Source organism: Perna viridis, chromosome 1, assembly GCF_037379345.1.
Source record: "Perna viridis isolate PV_CMFRI_1.1 ecotype Kerala chromosome 1, ASM3737934v1, whole genome shotgun sequence".
Classification (NCBI taxonomy): Eukaryota; Metazoa; Mollusca; class Bivalvia; order Mytilida; family Mytilidae; genus Perna; species Perna viridis.
In genome coordinates, this window is record NC_142445.1 from 56,706,971 (window position 1) to 56,726,307 (window position 19,337).

Below are 19,337 nucleotides of genomic sequence, written 5' to 3' on the forward strand. Positions count from 1 at the left end.
TACTGTGTCGGCCATCTTTATTTTTAAAGATAGTACTTGTTTTTCGTATAATACACTAATATTCAGAAATATAAGATAATTCACCAGTAATAACATTCTTAATGGGATCTAGATTTTATTAAGAATTCCATATTCTTTTTTCCCCCTAACTTTACTAACTGTTTATTTTCATTGATTTTTATGTCCCATTTTATATGTTACTTTCAAATATCATTTCGATTTCCATCATCTTTCTCTTGTTTAATTTAATTGACTAAAGCGCTGATGTATAACTACTTTTTATCTTTCAGGAAGACACATGAAAGACTAGAAGTTGATAAGAAAGCTCATAAAGGAGTAGACATTGCGAACATTGTTGAAGATAAAAAGGACAAAATTGTTCCGCCACTAGGTTCTAAAATAAGACAGCCTGTGAAAGAAAGACCTAACAGTGAAGACTTTGTTGATGATTTAGATGTACCACCACTGGAATGATTTCTTTACTATTTTCATACCTATGTGTTCAATTAATATAAACATTCTATCACCAGTTGCTGAAACATTCAATAGGAAAGGAAAGTATATAGAATTTCTTGGAACAAGTACAAATATATCCTCTTCAGAAATTCTTAATGATTTCTATATGAAAAAAAACATGTCTTACAAATAAATGAAAACCTTCGTTTCTCTATCATTAAAGAAGAGCACATTTCTGTCAATGTGCTAGTAATTTAAAGAATTTGATAAGATTGATATCATTATGATGATGAAGTTTCATGTTTGCATCAAAGCAATTGTTGAATTATTTAGTAATGTGACAAAAATCGCATGTTTGTCAAATGATAAAATAGAGCAAAATGGATCCCTTGATAAAATAGAGCAAAATGGATTCCTTGATAAAATAGAGCAAAATGGATTCCTTGATAAAATAGAGCAAAATGGATTCAAGAACTATCTTCTAACTCTCAAATAAATGTTTAAATCTTTGTTAAGCATGAAATGAAAGATTCATAATTAAACTTTAAATATCAATGCATTCTCTGATTTCATAGAGAATGTGTGGAAAGAAAATTTTGTGATATTTGTTGTATTTTATTTACAAAGATGTTTTAATAGATGAACTAGTATTTATAGAGTGATCTTTATAATTAAAAAAAACTTTATCTGTTTGAGTATTTGGATGCCTAGCTTATTTGGCTTGTTTTCCATTAAGAAGTATAAACCGACTTTCACTTATTCTACTTCTGTTATGTCACCAACCAATGATGGAATGTGAATCTGTGCTTCAACTGGAACAAACTGTATAATTTATAGTAATCATCTGCAGACAAAGGTCCATGTTTGGTATAGTCACCTCAATGAATCTGTGGTTGTCTGATTTTTTTTTGTTTAACATTTCTTTGAATAAAGAGCTTCCTGGAGCTCAGCATGATACAACTGCAACATGTCTAACTCTTGGGGCAAGTGGACACACTGAAGCATATGGACTTACAGTTCATTATGGAAACAACAGTTGGTTTGGACACAAAAAAGCACAAAATTTAAAATTTAAAATTTTTTTTGGATGTAGGCCCTTTGGCCTCTTATAACTCAAAAACCATAAGAGATAAGAAAATCTGTAATTTGATTTACGGTAATAAGTAGACAGGGATTTGTATAAAAAGTCAAATAACAAAAAAATAATTTCGAAATCAGATCAAAAATTAAAAAAGTCAATTCTTTGGGTGTGTCCCCTTTGATCCCTTATGGCATGAAAATTGTGAGAGATATCAGTCAGACCATTTTGGAACAACATTACAAACATTTTCATGCTTTTACTGGAGTTTTATAGTTAAATATTATAAAATGCTTGCCTCTAATTCAAAAAATGGTTGGGACAACAACTGTGTAAATTTATTCCAAACTTCTTTTGGTGATTTGGAACCTTGTTATAAAATTTTATAAAGATTAACCACCTAATATTCAATTTATTGCACAACAATCAAGCGTCTATGGACAACAGTGCCATGCCATTTTAAGACTGCATATTTTTTTTTTAAGTCAAATAAGAAATGTTCTCTTCTAAAACTATTGATGTGATTACAACCAAATTTAGTTGCACATTTTCTTGTGAAATTTTGGTTATTGTGATTGAGCATGAAACATGTGAAATATGTTCCAGTTTCCCTTTGCCATTTTAAGTATTCCAATAAATTATTTATCTCTCTTTAAGATGCAACAAAAAAAAATACTACATGTACTGAGGTACTTATTTAAAAGTTAGTAGTCACTTAGGATAAATGTGACAATCTTAAACCATTTCAGCTTTTATCATTAAAACTACAACAGATAAACTTTTGATTAAAGGAATGACCCTGATGACTAGCATCTATGAAATCTCCAGACAATGCCATGGTCTTTGGTTTGTCAGCAATATTTATTGATGGCTGCTGTCTTCAAGTATTATGTTGCTACATACAATAAAGAGCTTCGCAGAGGGCAGAATGATAAGACTGGTGGTCAAATCCTGGACATGTGGGGCAAGTGTGGACACAATATTAGTTTGTGACACACTTAAGCATAGGGACTTATAGTTCATTATGGACAAAACAACTTGCACAATATAGTACAAAAATTGAAAATTAATTGAATTTTTTTTTAAATCAGACCAAAAATATACAAGGCACTCCCAGGAGCCTGAATTGCTCACCTAGTTTATTTTTGTCATTCAAGGGCAATAACTCTAACAAGGAGTTGTCTGACAATTTTGACTCCAATAAGACTTAGGTAGGACTTATCATAAGGACCATTTCATCGATTGAAAGTTTCTTTCTATTTGTTACAGTTTTTATATATTGGCTGAAAACTGTAAAAGAGCGTCATTTTTCACCTTTCAAGGTCAATAACTCTAACAGGGAGTTGTCTGACAATTTTTATCCAATTCACGCTTTTGTAAGCCTTATAATTAGAATCATTTTGGCAATTGAAAGAATTTGGCTAAACCTAATGGTTTTGGAAATATTGGAGAAAAACTGACAAACCCCTTTGTTCTATTTTAAGTAACAGCAGCCATGTTTTTTTAGACATGGCATGAATGTTTGAAATCCCCACATCAGTTCGATGCTGGATACCCTAATGAACATTCATACCAAGTTTGGTTCCTATTGGTCAGGTAGAATTAGAGAAGATTTTTAAAAACCGTCAAACTTGAGACTCTAGGGAGCCTGAATCACTCACCTGGAAAAAAGAGTCTTTATAAGTTTCTGAAGCTGGACTCTTGACCTTACCATACTATTGTCACAAGAATCATTTAATCAATACTGAGCATCTTAGTTATCCAGCCAGTTTTCTTATTATAAAATAAATCTCCCTTAGTCATTTTTTGACTCTTCAAGGGCATTAACTCTAACATTGATTAATAGATCTTTATGGAAATTTCAGCATAATAAGGTTGGTCTCACCAAGCTGATCAAATTTCTCCCTAGAAAATTTGGCAAAAACCTTTGGTTTTCAAGTAATTTTAACAGGTCCTCAGTTTTCAGAAGTGGTGGCCATGTTTTCAACAGATAAACAATTATTAAGGATATCCTAACAAACATTCATGCCATGTTTGGTTATAATTCATCCTCCAAGTTGTCTAAGAGGAGAAGATTTTTAAAAAATCCATTCCAGGACCCATAACTCATATATGTGAAAGTGAAGAGAAGCCTAGTTAACCAATAATATGAAGTAAGTAAGTAATCCTTTATAGTACATAAAGTAAAATATTAATCACTAAAAGCTCACAAGCTAAAAATTATCTTTTTATCTATTTTGAATAAACATCTTGAAAATCTAATGCTGGAGACAAAGTCACCTGAACTTAACAATGTGAAAATTAACAATTACCTAAGAATTTGTACACTTTACAAAGATTGTTATGTATTACAATTTATTACAATTTGTGAAAAATCAGAAGCAAATATTTTGAATTTTTGGTACAATTGTACTCTATAGAATATCCTGTACAGAACTTAGTCATCCTTCATAAGTCAATTGTACAGCAAAAAGAATAAACTATAAACTACTGGTAAATATTTTATTGGTTATAAACCAGACATGACTGACAATACAAAACATATACAAAGTACAACAAACATTCATTTCACACAGATGTTCTGAAGATCAAACAAAAACTTGCAGTTAAAAAATGCCAGTTGGCTTTTTTTTTTTAAACTTGAATACTATTTTGGTATCATATGACCTTCCAATGATTCTCATTACAGTAAGTTATATAGTTAACTTTAGGGAATAGTATCAGTCTACCCTTGATAAAATGATAATCACCTTATGAACTGCCATAAGTAGTTAACTGGACTATTGACAATCAAAGTTAAGATTAAAATCATATAAATGGTAGAGTTTAAATCTCCTTAACATTTCTCTGATTGTAGTCAACTTCCAGTTTGCACAATTTTTTCCACTAAGTCAGAGTGTTTAATAAGATGTTTTTGGAGTTGTTTTCTATGAAATTCAGAAAACAATAAGTAAATAAAATAAAATAACATCAGTCCTACAGACCCATTGCTCTACTGACATAGGTATACTTTTATTTGGCCTTAGTTCATCATTCCACGGTTAACTATCTAGGGCAGTCCATCAGGTAATGGTCATTATATGATAGACCAACTTCATTCCCTAAAGTTAAGTGCATATTACTTGTTATAAGAATCTTTCTTTTCAAATTCCAAAATAATTTCAAACTTGTATGCACTTAACTATCAAGTTGGTCCAGTATTCAGATGAATATAAATGTACCGTTTTTTTTTTAAATTTATCAAACTCTGAACATGTACTTTTGTGTTAAATACTGATTTTTTTTGGGTACTATAAATGCAAAATAATTCCTTAAGTAAACACAGTAATAATTTTTTAGAATAAAATGCTTCACAGGGTATAGCTAGATACAACTGCAGAGATCAAACCCTGAACAGTTGGGACAAGTATGGACATCATTTGAATTTAATATTGCTTTGAATTTATATTTAGATTACAGTAGATATTCGACGCAGAGTATCTGACCAGAATCGAAGTGGTCAATTTTTGGCCCCTAGTTCCTAAATAGTACCAGTTGAAACCTCCGAAATCAATCCCAACCTTCCTTCTGGGGTATTGCAGCCTGTGGTACAATTTCAAAGTGATCCATTCTTTCTTACTGAAGTTATTATTCTGTAATAAGAAAAACTAACTTATTTCTGGCCCCTTATTCTTACTTGGTTCAGATTTCTTTTTGTGATATAGTACCTTGTAATACAATTTCAAAGGGACCAATTCACTTTTCCTCAAGTTACAGTAAAATACATACAGAAAATGCTTGTTTCAGGCTCCTTTTTGGCCTCTAATATAAAAAGGTTCAAGTCTAAACCCCAAAATCAATCCCATCCTTTTTTAGTGAAATAGCACCTTGTAATACAATTTCAAAGAGATCCATTCACTAATATTCAATTAATTACCTGGACATAAGGAAAATCATTGCTTCTGTTTCTGACCCCCCTTTTTGTCTCCTAATTTCTAAAATATTCAAGTCTAAACCCTTAAAATCAAAATCAGTGTGACCATTGGGGAATAGAATATATTGGAATAATATAACACATTCCTATGCTTTTACTGGAGTAATATACATGTACCAAGTTTAATTCTATGAAATGCTTCTATTTGGCCCCTTTTGGGGTCCTAATTCTATAATGGTTTTGTCTATAACACCCAAAATCAATATCAAACCTTTTTTCATGGTTTAGAACTTTGTTCTAAAGTTTTATAAAGATAGATAAAGATATTCAAGTTATCACACTGAAACCAATGGTTTATGGAAGACTTTAACACGGACAATGATGATACAGACGCCAGTGCTATACCATTATATGACTACAATTTTTTTTGCAGTCATCTAAAAATTCTGTAATTGAAACAGAATCTCAAGACTGCAGAAAAATTTTAAAATTCTGCATAACTTAGATCTTTAAACAAAATATGAAAATTTGCATCTTTAATTGATAAAAGAAGTTGTCATAAAAATGCTTTGAGGTCATCAAAATAATACTACATTTTTTTACAAAAACAAGAAGTAAATACTGGATGCATATTCAACAATCAAATAAATAGTAGCATATAAAACTATATATGTTGATTATCTCCCTTGACTAGAATTTCAAGTAGAATTATCACATGACTGTAACATATTCTATCAAATAAGTTAACTATTATTTGGCATTTCTTCACCACTTTTAATATGAACTCCTTAAATGACTATTGTAAAGCACTAAGATTAAAGTTCATGCTTAAATAGTAAAGCAGTAAACACCATAAACTAAAACAAAACCTCTCAATGGTAATAAATATTTGCCTTCAACATGACGTTTACCTGTCTGTGTGACATAAATTGTAAGGTTATATCTCTTTATTAACTCAAACTTCTTCTGTAGATTGAAGATTTCATAAATTAAAAAAAAATATGAAAAGTAAAGATTATACACAATATATCATGAATTTAATAAGCCATGATAGATTTTCCCTAATAATCCAAAAGAAATGGGAGATTAAGGTAAGTCACTGGAGATTCTTCAAATTCTGAAATAGCATATGTCATAATATTACTCAGAATGCTGAAGAACACAGTGACTTTAAAAAATTTGTAGAATAAATTATGTGTTTCTCAGCATATGAGATATGGTTTTAGCAGGGACATATATATATATATATACAAATCTGTATTATATGTCCCTGGTTCTAGATATGTGTATACAAAATCTCTAATTATATTATTCTACCAATTACAAGCACGTAGTATCAAAATTTAAGAATTGAGTTGTTTCAAAAAGTCATTTGATTGTTTTGTTTAAGAATACAATGCCATACAGTAAGTGGACGGAGGCTGAGCACATGAGTGTAATCATCAGATGTTATTCCACTCAGTGAATAGTCAAAATTGTTCCACCTTGAAACATATAGCCTGTATCTAAATAACTGCAGACTTTAAATAAATCCCACAGTTTCTGTAGTAACAATTGATGATTGGAAATTATGAGGTGACCCCCATAAATCCGTAAATGTGATAGAATGTTTTGGGAGCTAGATGATATACAGGGGGTCCTTGGTATGGGTATACTGCATAACAGATGCCTTTAGGAACTATACTGGTTAAATAAAAAAAATTATGAAGTTTGGTCATTGATATCATCAATCCTCTATTAATCATGGTCAATAACAAACCATTTCACTGACATTCAATTAAAAAACATAATGGTATACATATTTAAAAAAAGAAATAATAAGTAGAAGTACAGGCATCTGAATGAGTTAAACACCAATTTTAAATTGTACATTTCTAGTTACAAAATACAGGAATACTAAAATATTATTAAATGAGGAGAAATCAATGTACAAAAAACAAGCAAGAACACAAAAATTGATTGTAATGTACTGTTAGTCACCTGTAATTTGAACATAAATATATGGGAACAGTGAAAAACTACAATCGGGGATCTCTTTCAATTTTATTAATCTTAGAAAAAGATTCTTAAAAAGTCATTTACCAAAATATCTTTTATTCTTAAAATATTCACATTTTTCCTATGGCACATGAAGTCTTGAACAATTTTGATTAACTTTTTTTTTACTGAAGAAGTTATTGTATATTTTTCCAGTAAACGTGGTGGTGACAAATTTTAAATAAAAAAGCAGAGAAGGCTACTGATTTTAATAGGAAATAAAAGATGTATTAATAAAATATGAAAACAAAATTTACAACAACTCATTCAAGATAAAATATTGATGCCAGCTCCAATAAAAATAAAGCACTTGTTCCTTGACTGAACCAAAAGCCTCAGGATTATTGATTTCATGTATGAAGCGTCAGAACTTATTTCTTTAGTAAAATCAGATAGTGGGCAGTTTATGTAAGAAGCAATCATTGTAATGCACTGAAGACGACAATCAAAATAAAAATAACCAAGGTCATTTTAACCATATGTTAATACTGTAAATTCAGTTGATTTTTATATGTGCTCATTTATTGGTCTTTACTACCTAAACTTTGTTTAGAGGTACAAGACAGGAGCATGACGTTGAATAAATAAAATAGAAGTTGCATGATACAGATAATGAAAAACTCCACATTATCATGTCTTACAACTTGCAATTCATGAAATGAAAATGCAGCAAGTGACTAGTGAAAAAATACAATATGAGATCTAAGTAGATACCACGATACACTGAGATCAAAGTTTCATATTTGTCCACACATACATCCTTTAAAACATCATTGTTTGATATCTTTCAGTGATAGTCTATGTAGAAATCAGGCATTCTATCTGAAACATGTATGATAAAATTCTTTTAACTACTACGATACTTGTATTTTATAAGAGTTTAACTATGTGAAATGGTCATCTCTTCAATTAGAAACTGGAAAAAGTTTGAATAGAACTTTAAAACATCATGCTTTATGATACAACAATTGTTTATTTGAAGGGTTTCAGCATGTTCAATGAAATCTTAACTTTTTTTTCCCAAAAGATACTGGAAGTTTTGGTCATTGTTCTCATGTCCTGATGCTACAAAACATAAAAATTACACTGTCAAAATGTTTTTTTTCCCCTGACTATGGCCCATGTTTCATATACTGCCTGATTCTTATTGTGACTCCTACTTAATCATAAAAAATGAAGAAAACAGCAAGCATTGAAAACTACATTTTTTCTGTGAATTTACGAAATGAAAAATGTCCATCCTTTTGTCAACCAGAGATTTTTTATATACTTTTTTATTATGCAAATATGATTTGACCTGAATATTAAGGCACCAAAAATACATGTTACATAAACAGTGTGCATGTACATGTACATGTAGGAGATTCATTTCTTATTGCACAATGAACTTAAAAATTTTCAACTGATGTAATGGCTGTATAGTTTGATGGAAAACAAGGCACATATTGTAGGTTGAACGATGATGTTCATGATGTCAAGTATGTTAAAACATTTTTTTGATAACAAGCACTGAGTATCTTTTCCATCACAATGGTACTGTAGCACAACCATGGTGCGTCCTTGGTTCTTTAAGTGACTTTTCTATGGTCCATTTATTTGTAGCTGGGTCATAACTCTCTACAATACAGCTTGGTCTAGTGTCTATCAATCCCCCTACAACATAGATTTTACCCCCTAGAACTGTGGCCCCTGAGTGTTTATGGGCATATTGCATGTCAGCTAGCCTTTCAAATGTCCGTCTTCTTGGATTCAGAGCAATCATTTTCTTAGTATCTTCCCAAATAATGTAAAATATACTATTAATCACTACAATTTTGGCAAACTGAATGGGTTCTGGCAAGATAAACTGTTCAGCGGATCTGATTTCTTTGCCTTTTCCTGAACACATGAAATTGTCCATTGTATTAACCTTAGCTTCACCTTGCAAACCTCCGACTTCCACAAGCATATTATTGAATGTCACAACCTGTGACTGTGTCCTTGGAAATACTGATTGACCAACATTTGTCCATGTTTGTGTAGTGGGATCATAACATTCTATTAATTCACAATCTATAACACTATAAGTTGTACCATATGTAACACCACCGAACACATAAATAAGGTCACCTAAAGCACCTGAAGCATGACGTGCACGAGCCTTCAACATTGGAGGCATTGAAATCCATTGTCTACTTCTACCTTCGAATTTCCAAACTTTGGACACAATATTGCCTTCCTGAATACCACCTGTGACTATGATTGAGTTAGACACATTACAAACACTAAACCATGATATGTTGTCTGGCAAGTCAGGCAAGTCAAACCATTTGTCCTTTAAAGGATCATACATTTCAACAGACCTATTGACATAATTATTTATGCCCCCAATAACAACCATTTTCTCCTTTGCTACTGTAGAGGGTCGAGGTTGGACATGACTATTCTGCATGCTTCGTCTTCGACGTTCATGCTGCTCAGGAACAGTTTCTTGATGCTTTTGAGCATCTTGTACCAATTGTAAACAGTCCTCACAACTTCGAATTAGTGAATCTTGTTCTATATTGGCTAATCTAAGTTTATCTATTACTGGTAGTCTAATGTGTCCTAATAATTCAGGCAAGTGTTTCTTACGTTCATCAAGATCAGAATTAATCCATTTCATGACAGCATCATATACGATGTCTTCAGTCCTTACATCAATGTAATCACTAGATATGTATTGAATTAGATGATCTGACGTAAGTTCTAAAAATTCCACTTGCTCTGTCACTAAACTAAAATTTTCTAATGCAAATTTATGTGCCTCCTTTTCTAACCAAGGACATGAATGCATCTGAGCAAAGAGTTCAATTCCTAAACAATTAAATGGATCTAGCTGGGTTTTTAAAAATTTGCAGCATGCATCAACAATTGATTCATATTGTAACATACTCCCAGCAACTAACATTTCCTGAACATTGTCAGTATTTATTTCTAGTTTCCCTGTGTAGATATAGTCAATGATTCTTTTCATTGTCCATGGTGATATGTTGTTGAATGAGACTAATGTTTCTTTCCCTTCTCTTAATTCACTGGTAAACATAGCTCTGAAGTATGGACTACTAGCAGCAAGAACATTACGATGACAATAGAACTCCTCCTGTCCTACACAAACTGTAGAGTCTGTAAAAACTCTTTCATTCCTCAGTGAGTTCAGTCTGTTCAACATTTCATTCCCATAATCTTCATCGTGGAGGACATATTTTTCAGCAGCTGGTGAACCAAGCCTTCTATCCATATCTGGAGGAGAAGACATATTAAAATTAAATCAATCTCAAAACATGTTGCAACTTCAATAACTTGCTTTCTATAGGTAAAATAAATATATGCATTAAATTATTAAATTTACAAAACTTTAATCAGCCAAAGCAGATAATCATGGCTTAAGACATTTTAATCAGTATTTATAAGAACCAGAATGGATAGACTTATTTAAACACTGGGCACATAAGTACTTAATTTGGTAAACTTTGTACAACCTTATTTAATTTTCCACTCTCCTTCACCTATTATTGAGGCTATAATACACAAGGTTGTGAATAAGAATTCAATCAACTGAGACCCCACTATGTGTGTCACATCATGCTGAACAAATGAATTTAGACCTATTTAATTATAAGAAATGATGATTCTCAATAGGTATAACTTTTCAATGTATTGCAATGCATTTGGGCATATACAAGAAAAAGTTTATATCAATCCAATATAACTATGGTACAAATGAACATGAATACTAATTGAGTTCATCTTCTTACATTTCTGTATACTCATAATGGTTCTAAGCAGAAATATCATGACTTATCAGATAGTAACATATTATTGAAATTAGTTAAAATAGTATTAGCCAAAAGAAGTACCCTAGGTCCTCAATAAAATCCATTACAACAAGAGAATCCCAGGAGCCTGAATTGCTCACCTGGTTAGATTTCTCCTTTCAAAAAGACATAATTTTTTGCCTGTCAAGAGCAATAACTCTAACAAGGATTGATCCCCACAAACTTTTATAGGCCTAATAAAGATCATTTCAGCAACTGAACATTTCATTCTATCTATCATAATTTTCAAGATATTGGCTGAAAACGGTAAAAAAATATCATTTCTCACCTTTCAAGGCAATAACTCTTACATGGATTTGTCAGACGACTTTGATCCCTGAAGACTTTTGTAGGTCTTATGATAATAATCATTTCAGCACTGAAAGAATTTGGCTAAACATAATGGTTTTGGAGATGTATGTGAAAAACAACTATCTGACCCCTATGTTCTATTTTTCGTAACAGCAGCCATGTTTTTCAACAGATAAAAAATCCCCACATCAGTGCTATGCAGGATACCCCAAGAAACATTCATACCAAGTTTGGTTCCAATTGGTCAAGTAGTATCAGAGGAAAAGATTTTTGAAAGAAATAACATTAAAAATAGCAACAAATTTTAAAAAAGGGCAATAACTCCAACATGGCTAAGGTCTCACTAACCACTTCTGGGTCAAATGGCCACCCCCCCATGTAGTACTAAAAACAAACTGAACCTAGACATATGCATTGTAAGTGCATTATTTGTGTGTATTATGATTAAAAGTAGTAAAATAAAGCTGAGAATGTGTACTTTAAAATCATATATGTAATCAACTACAAAAGTGTATGAATATTGTTTACATGTGTGAGTAATTTGCCTCCATGCTGTCAGTTAGCAGAACAGGTAAAAATGTGGATTTTCAGTATTATTTATTCAAGTAAATTTTGTGAAGAATTTCTACAATCATTGTACCATTAGCATAATGATTTTGGAAGCCTTATTTTCCAAGCTTCGCAACGGTATGCAACTTTAAGATGTCATTTGTTCTGGGAATTCACAGTGATACTTTGAAAATTACTTTTTTAACATGTTAAGTAATGGAAACGTTAGAAGTGGTTAGTGAGACCTAAACATATTAACACAAAAATTTGACCACAGATAGAACTCATCATGCTGAACACGTTTACCAATGTCAGAATTTGGCTAAACCTAACAGTTTTAGAGATATATGCGAAAAACTACTATCTGACGCCTGTGTTCTATTTTTAGTAACATAGGCCAAGTTTTTCGATGGATCAAAAATCCCCAAATCAGTTCAATGAAGGATACCCCAAGGAATGTTCACACTAAGTTTAGTTCCAATTGGTCCAGTAGTGTCAGTAGAATTGAGTTTTGAAAAATTGTTAACGATGATGGATGCCAAGTGATGGCAATAGCTCACATAGCCTATGGCCAGGTGAGCTAAAAATAGTCCCCTCTCAAGCTACAATCATACTGTCATTTTGCAATTATACAGCAAATCGAATCCATCCATACTGAACTTCTTAAAATTTAAACATAGCTATACCTAAAACATCTTTTGTTATACATCCCATTCTATTGTTAAATGCTCCTTTGGGAGCAGCTTGATATCCTGCAAAGTTTGAATCCTGAACAGTTGATAAAATACTTAAGCTTAATACACTTACTAAGTCTTGATGAATTTTGAGGGGATTAACGTTTTGACACACGACAGGTTTCTGACACAAGACTGAATGTGGTCATAGAACTTAAAAATTTGATGTTAGAAAAAAAAGTGAATGTGATGAAACGTAACAAATGCATCAGTGTATTATTAACCTGAATACTAAATAGTAAATATCTTGAACAACTAGAGGCTCTAGAGAGCCTGAATTGCTCACCTGGTCAAAAATAGACATTTAAGCCATCTAAAGCTGGACTCTTGACCCTACTATACTATTGTCCTAAAAGAGCATCTAATTTAAAACAAAGCATTATGATGGCCGTCACCCAATGCTGACCCAATGTGCTTTCTGCCCAGTGCTCTGAATGACAAAGTGAAGTGACAAGTAAACAGCCGCAGTAACTATGACTCTTTTAAGGTAACCAATTGTCTCGTCATCAAGAGGATAAATTAAAATTTGAACTTCGTGAAATCAGATTTTTTCCTGTTTGAGAGCTATTACAAAATTCAAAATTTAGTAGGTGATTTTACTGAAATGAAGCTGTGAAACTCGCCTGGTGCCTCCTCTTATTAAAAATCCTGCTAACCCAACTGTTTTGAGTTACATGCATAATTCTGCAATTTGACCACTATAGTCTACTTTTAGTAACAGTGGCCATGTTTTCAGCCAGATCAAAAGTCCTACACAAAGACTGTTAAAGGTACCCAAAAAACAAAGGAACATTCAAGCAAAGTTTTATTACAATCGGTCTAGTAGTTTCAAAGGAGAAGATGTTTGAAAAGTTAACGGATGATCAAGACAGACAACAGACGCTTAGGGATGGCAAAAACTCATAAGGTCCTTTGGATCATGTAAACTTAAAAGTTCAAATCTTAATGCCCAAAATAAATTCCAGCCTTCCTTCTGTGGTAAGGCACCTTGTTATACAATATCAATTCCATCCATTCACTAATAATCAAGTTATTGTCTGGAAATCAGGAAAATGCATTTTCTGCCATAACCCCCAAAAATCAATACCAACCTTCCTTTTATGGTATGAAAACTTGTTATAATGATCAACCAACTCACATTCAAGTTATCGCAGGAAAATCAAGTGTCTATGGAATACACCACAGACGACACCCACAATAGCCCCATATGATATAGGACTGCAAATATTTTAGGTCAAATACATTTTTGTAAACTGCGCTCTAACACCCATGTTCTATCTTTTGTAATGGCAGCCATTTTTGTTATGGGTCAAAAATCCCCACAAACTGTTAAGAATATCATATGAAACATTCATGCCGAGACTTTCAAAGTTGAAAATGTAATATTCAGAGAAAAATCCATTTCAGAACAATAACTCAGCCATAAGTCAACAGATCTTTCAGATAATTTCAGCATAGTTACATCTCATCACGCTGATCAATTTTACTTCAAGCCAGATTTTAGCTATACCCAAATGTTTTTGAGTTATTAAATTTAGCAAATTTCTTCAATTTTACCCCATGAACTATTGTAGTAACGGTGGCCATGTCCTTTGCCAGATCAAATGAGCTAAAAAGCATCAAAATTGCAACTTTTGGAATAACACATGAGGGAAGAGATTTTATACAGTATTTTAGAAGTAATTTCTTTATACAGTACAGAGGAGATTTTATTTTACATCAATCTCCATTTAAAATTGTTAATCATGTACAAATCTTGAGACAATGTTGCTAGGGCAGTATGGTGTATACAGGACAGGCTAAAGCTGGCCCTAAAACATCATTAAATACAGGTACAGGGAAAGAGTTGTCCCTAAATACTCAAGTAACATAAAAATAAACTAAAGGTGAAAACGAAACAAGACATGTAGAGGCCAGAAATTCCTGACTTGGGACAGGCGCAAAAATGTGGCAGGGTTAAAGTACACAAAGTCAAAATGTAAGATTTTGGTATAGAAAGTATTTGGAAAAATTCTACAGATCAGACAATCACTTTAAGTCATATACAATGTACATGACAAATCATGTACATTTTTAGATATTTGTTTTTAATATCTCCAAGTATATATGTTAAAATACAAAAATTCATGAAAAATCTTGAAAATTTAAACTGCACAAAAAAGTTATTTCATCAAAGAAAGCAATACATAAATTTGTTATGCAAGCATGACCCCTGAATTGTCTCTGAATAACCTTTTTACATTTCAATATGAAAAAAACAGGAAAATATATTATTCCCTGCAATGGTATTCACAGGTGTGAATAGGTCTATTTGGGAAAAGGCCAACTCTCATGCAGAATCAAACATATTTTAGATGAATTAATAACATTTTTCTTTAATCAACTGATTCACTTTGATCTTTCAAACTTTGCTTAATCTTACGCTATCACATCTTGAAAGCTAAGCTACCCAGGAAGACATGTGGGCAGTAGCTCATACACATCATTGACCAAAACAAAAATGAAATGACAGAAAGACAACTCAAAAACTTAGTTGCAATGCATTTTATCAATAAAAATTTACTTAATTTAATCAGTTTTATATGAAAATACAAAATACATACAAATTTTTTTAAAAATTTATCGGAAAAGTCATATGTAGTCAGATGATCAACCTTTAAAAAGTCGTATATTAACCGAGTTTAATTTCACTTTATAACATACAGCTGAAAATAGGCATGCATCATTCTTTAATTTAGGATTATAATTAGTCCTCAAAAAGTTGTAAGGTGGATTTTTTTGGCAAATAAATGGTAAAAAATTGAGGTGCCACAATAAATAGAAGGTTTTTTCACCAATATAATCTGTCTTTTCATGATTTTTTCAACACAGTTTTTTGCAGCAAACATTGTGAAATAAATACCAACAAAAACTCATCATATTTCTATTCAATGTAATAATCACTTTGGGGATAGATGATTTAATTTTGAATTTTATCAAATTAAATAGTATAAGAAAGTGTGTAATCCTCCTTATAGGTTTGTCAAATCAATGTAGCATTCTGTCATGTTTGTTTTTACCTTCAGAATCAATGATACATAATTTTTGCAGCTTTCTCACTTCAAAATGCTGATTATTTACAAAATATCCAAATAATTTTATTTCATATACAATATTATGTCAAAAATATTGTCTAAAAGAGAATAAATAGTTGTATAATTAAAATTTTGAGGTGTCTCTTGGTCATTCCATGTGTATTTTGGTCAATGACACTTATTTCTGTCTTCTGAGTCACCCAACCAGGAATGTCAGTTGTATTTTAAGAAGCTGAAAAAAAGAAAAGGTAGCAGGTGAACTGATGAAAATTTTGCAAGAGTTCATCCATTTTTGAAAATAGAGTAGCCGTCAAGAGATTAGCAAGTAGTTCTCCAATTTTGTTAGTGGACGGCTTCTACTGACATCCCTGCTGAAATGTGGCACAGAATCATTCAGAACATGAACTAGTCAGAGAGTAACCAAAAAAATTATGCCATCGTGGAATGCTAATTTTTATTTTGCTTGATCACTACCAATAGTTAATGAGGCATAAAAAATGATTATCTGGACTAGTTAGAGAGTAGATCTTGTCATTTTCAAGATATATCTGCTCACCAAAACTTTATTCTCAATGAAAATTGCTTTATGGTAGCCATTTTTAGAGCAAATATCTGCTATCTGATAGATGTTTTATCATAAATTTTTGGCTCAAACTTGTTTCACAGGAGAGGACGAAAAAGTAGTTGGCGAGAACTACATGTATACAAGTTGACTGGTATAAATAACTGCAACTGCTGTTTAGGGAGGGGGTCATCTTTTTCAATCATGTTTTGGGGAAGAAGGAAGTGGAATAAAAAAAAAAAAGAACTATTCATCAATTAACATCATTGGTTTGCTGATGAAAAATAATGTCACATTAAGTACAGGGGAAAAGATTAACGGTCGCCCACTCACCAATGGTGACCAAAAATGTGCCTGGGCGACCATTTTTTCCTATTTTAATAGCCCAGCTGGGGAATTGCAAAAAAAATTATTGCAAACAAAAGTTGTGGTCAGAGTTTTAACTGGTTACCATGCGATCAGAAACATAGCACCCCTAGTTAAATTTTATCAGTAACCAGTTCTAATCATACAGAAATTGTTCATAACTGATGTAGGTTTCTTATTTAGAATTGCTAATTAATTTCTGCATCCGGTATTTTGTAAAATGTGAAATTATATTTCTGGAGTTAAAAAAAAACCCAAGAAACCAACACCACACCCAAGAGAAAGACATACCAAAAAGAATATGAATGAAAATAAATCAGTTGAAAACCTGTCTCTAGCACCTGCTAAGCCTATTGTCATTAATGATGACAAGGAAGGGAAGGAGGGAAGATGTGAAGAGTTGGCTACTGAGAGTAAGGAAGGGGGACAGGGAGATGGAGAGAATTAGGCAGTAGGAGAGAGTCAGGTAAAAAAGGGAGAGAGAGAGTCAGATAGAAGAAGAGACAGAGGTAGGAGAGAATCAGGAATAAAGGGTAGAATTGAGTGCGAAGCTAGGATGTGAAGAGGATGATAGTGATTATGAGTAAGACATGTCAGAGTGTGATAATGATTTAGAAGAGGATTCTGTTTTTGCAAGACTGTTTGAACATTCTAGAGATTAATTTGTTCAGAATCTGAACAAAATAAATCTCTAGGATATTTAAACAGTCTACTGTTTTATGTATTAAAGTTTTGAAATTATACGAATTGGTTGTAAAATTTCAATTCATTGAAAGAGATATTATCCAAAGCACATTTTTAACTTCAACTGCAGATTCAAAGGTTTTCCATGATGCATATAAATTGGGAGGCTGTGTAGTGAATATGTGTGTGACAACGAATCACACCATACAGTGAAAAAAATATCATGGCTTCTATTTCTATTCTACATATTGATGTTGCATGAGGTATTGAGGATCTTCAACAATGTTCATACCCTCAAACAAGTACATGAAGTATTTTTACGTACCAAAATTTCGTCCGAAAAAGTCTGGGCTACCAACTTTTTTTTCTGGGGTAATTGATTTTATAGTTTTGTAGCCCTGGTGGCTACTGGCCTCAAAAAGTAATCTTGACCCCTGAAGTAGTATACCAATGGTTCATGTTAAGACAATTCGACAAAGATCACAAAGATGACTTGATTGGACAGGTTTACGGTGTATTGAAAGGCCAGTCCAACTTCAGTTTGGGTGTTAAACTGTCTCGGTGAGTAAAAGTGACTTACATTTATGCAAATTCATACTGGTCAAATACTGCACGTATTATCGTATAAAATAATTTGGTCCATGACATTTAACTTCCATCGATATGAAGGCAGCCATTATTCTATTAATATCCCAATTGACGTCACGACTGACGCAAGTCTGGAAACCCCCTAAAAATTGTAAACACAGCCACGTGGCTACGTGGCTAGTTAAAATGTCGCACCGTCCGGACAAGAAGACAGTTGTAAACATTGTAAAGATATTTTAAATATGACATTACATTATTAGCAACAGCAGAAACAAAAAATAATAAGCATTAACCAAACTGACAACCTCTTTCTTTCCCAATTCATGTTTGTCCATGAAATTTTTCTGTTCGATTTCAAAACTGTAACACTCATGTCACACTCATTACTAAACCTACTAAACCTATTCAACTTTAATATAGGACAGTCAACTTTTGTGAAAATATCAAAATTTAGAAGCAGAGGGGGAAACATAAGCTAAAGCAAGGAGTTAGTCTTCAATAATAAAAATCCTTGGATGAATGATACACGAGCAAAGGTAGGCAATGATAGGTTCCTGTAACACATAGTTGTTAAACTTCAACTAAAATACGACAATATGAAAAAAATGCCAGATAAGTTACATAGGGGAACAAGACAACTAATGAACAAGTTATTGTGCCAGTAACAGTAGAATGTGATAAGTCTCACTCTCTCTTCACAGAGAAAGAAAAAGAATATGTTTTATTTTCAATTAAGGACCAACATAGGACATAAAAAAAATATACATATATGATCAATACATATAAACACACACCTACACACATTGATATGTTATAAATATCACAGAAGTTGCAAGAGACAGCTTTACTACTGTTCCAGAGGTCTCAGGGTAGCGTGCTTGTCTCATATCGCAGGTTCGATCCATAGCTGACATACACAGAAGAGTGTGAAACTGGTATATATATATAGTCACTGCTTTTCCTCAAAGCACATGGTATTTAGGGAAAAGAGTGACGACTGGTTGGCTCGAGCAGGACCGTAACTACATTGAGGCAAATGTGGCAAATGCCTCGTGAAAATATTGACAATATTTTTAACAGACCCGAGAACCAATGATCGAGCAATCGTTAATATATTTCACCATATCCAATACATAAATAATGTAATA

At 32.3% G+C, this 19,337-nt stretch overlaps 3 protein-coding genes across 3 annotated transcripts in view; 1 reads left to right on the forward strand and 2 right to left on the reverse strand.

Moving 5' to 3' along the window:
- The window catches only part of LOC148629504 (uncharacterized), a 41,657-nt gene extending 40,506 nt beyond the window's left edge, over nt 1-1,151 (forward strand). The window contains exon 27 of the mRNA XM_088575847.1: nt 291-1,151. Within this exon, the coding sequence (XP_088431973.1) occupies nt 291-474 (184 nt within the window). The 3' untranslated portion in view covers nt 475-1,151. The remainder of the gene's footprint in view (nt 1-290) is intronic.
- Nucleotides 1-19,337, reverse strand: part of LOC148629506 (uncharacterized) — a 204,880-nt gene that overhangs the window by 24,764 nt on the left and 160,779 nt on the right. The window lies entirely within an intron of this gene.
- LOC148629507 (kelch-like protein 21) lies at nt 5,971-18,299 on the reverse strand. Its single transcript, XM_088552503.1, has 2 exons — nt 18,182-18,299; nt 5,971-10,745 (listed from the first exon to the last, which is right to left on the reverse strand). Exons 1-2 carry the CDS (start codon nt 18,195-18,197, stop codon nt 9,010-9,012), a joined length of 1,752 nt encoding a protein of 583 aa, XP_088408629.1. The 5' UTR covers nt 18,198-18,299; the 3' UTR covers nt 5,971-9,009.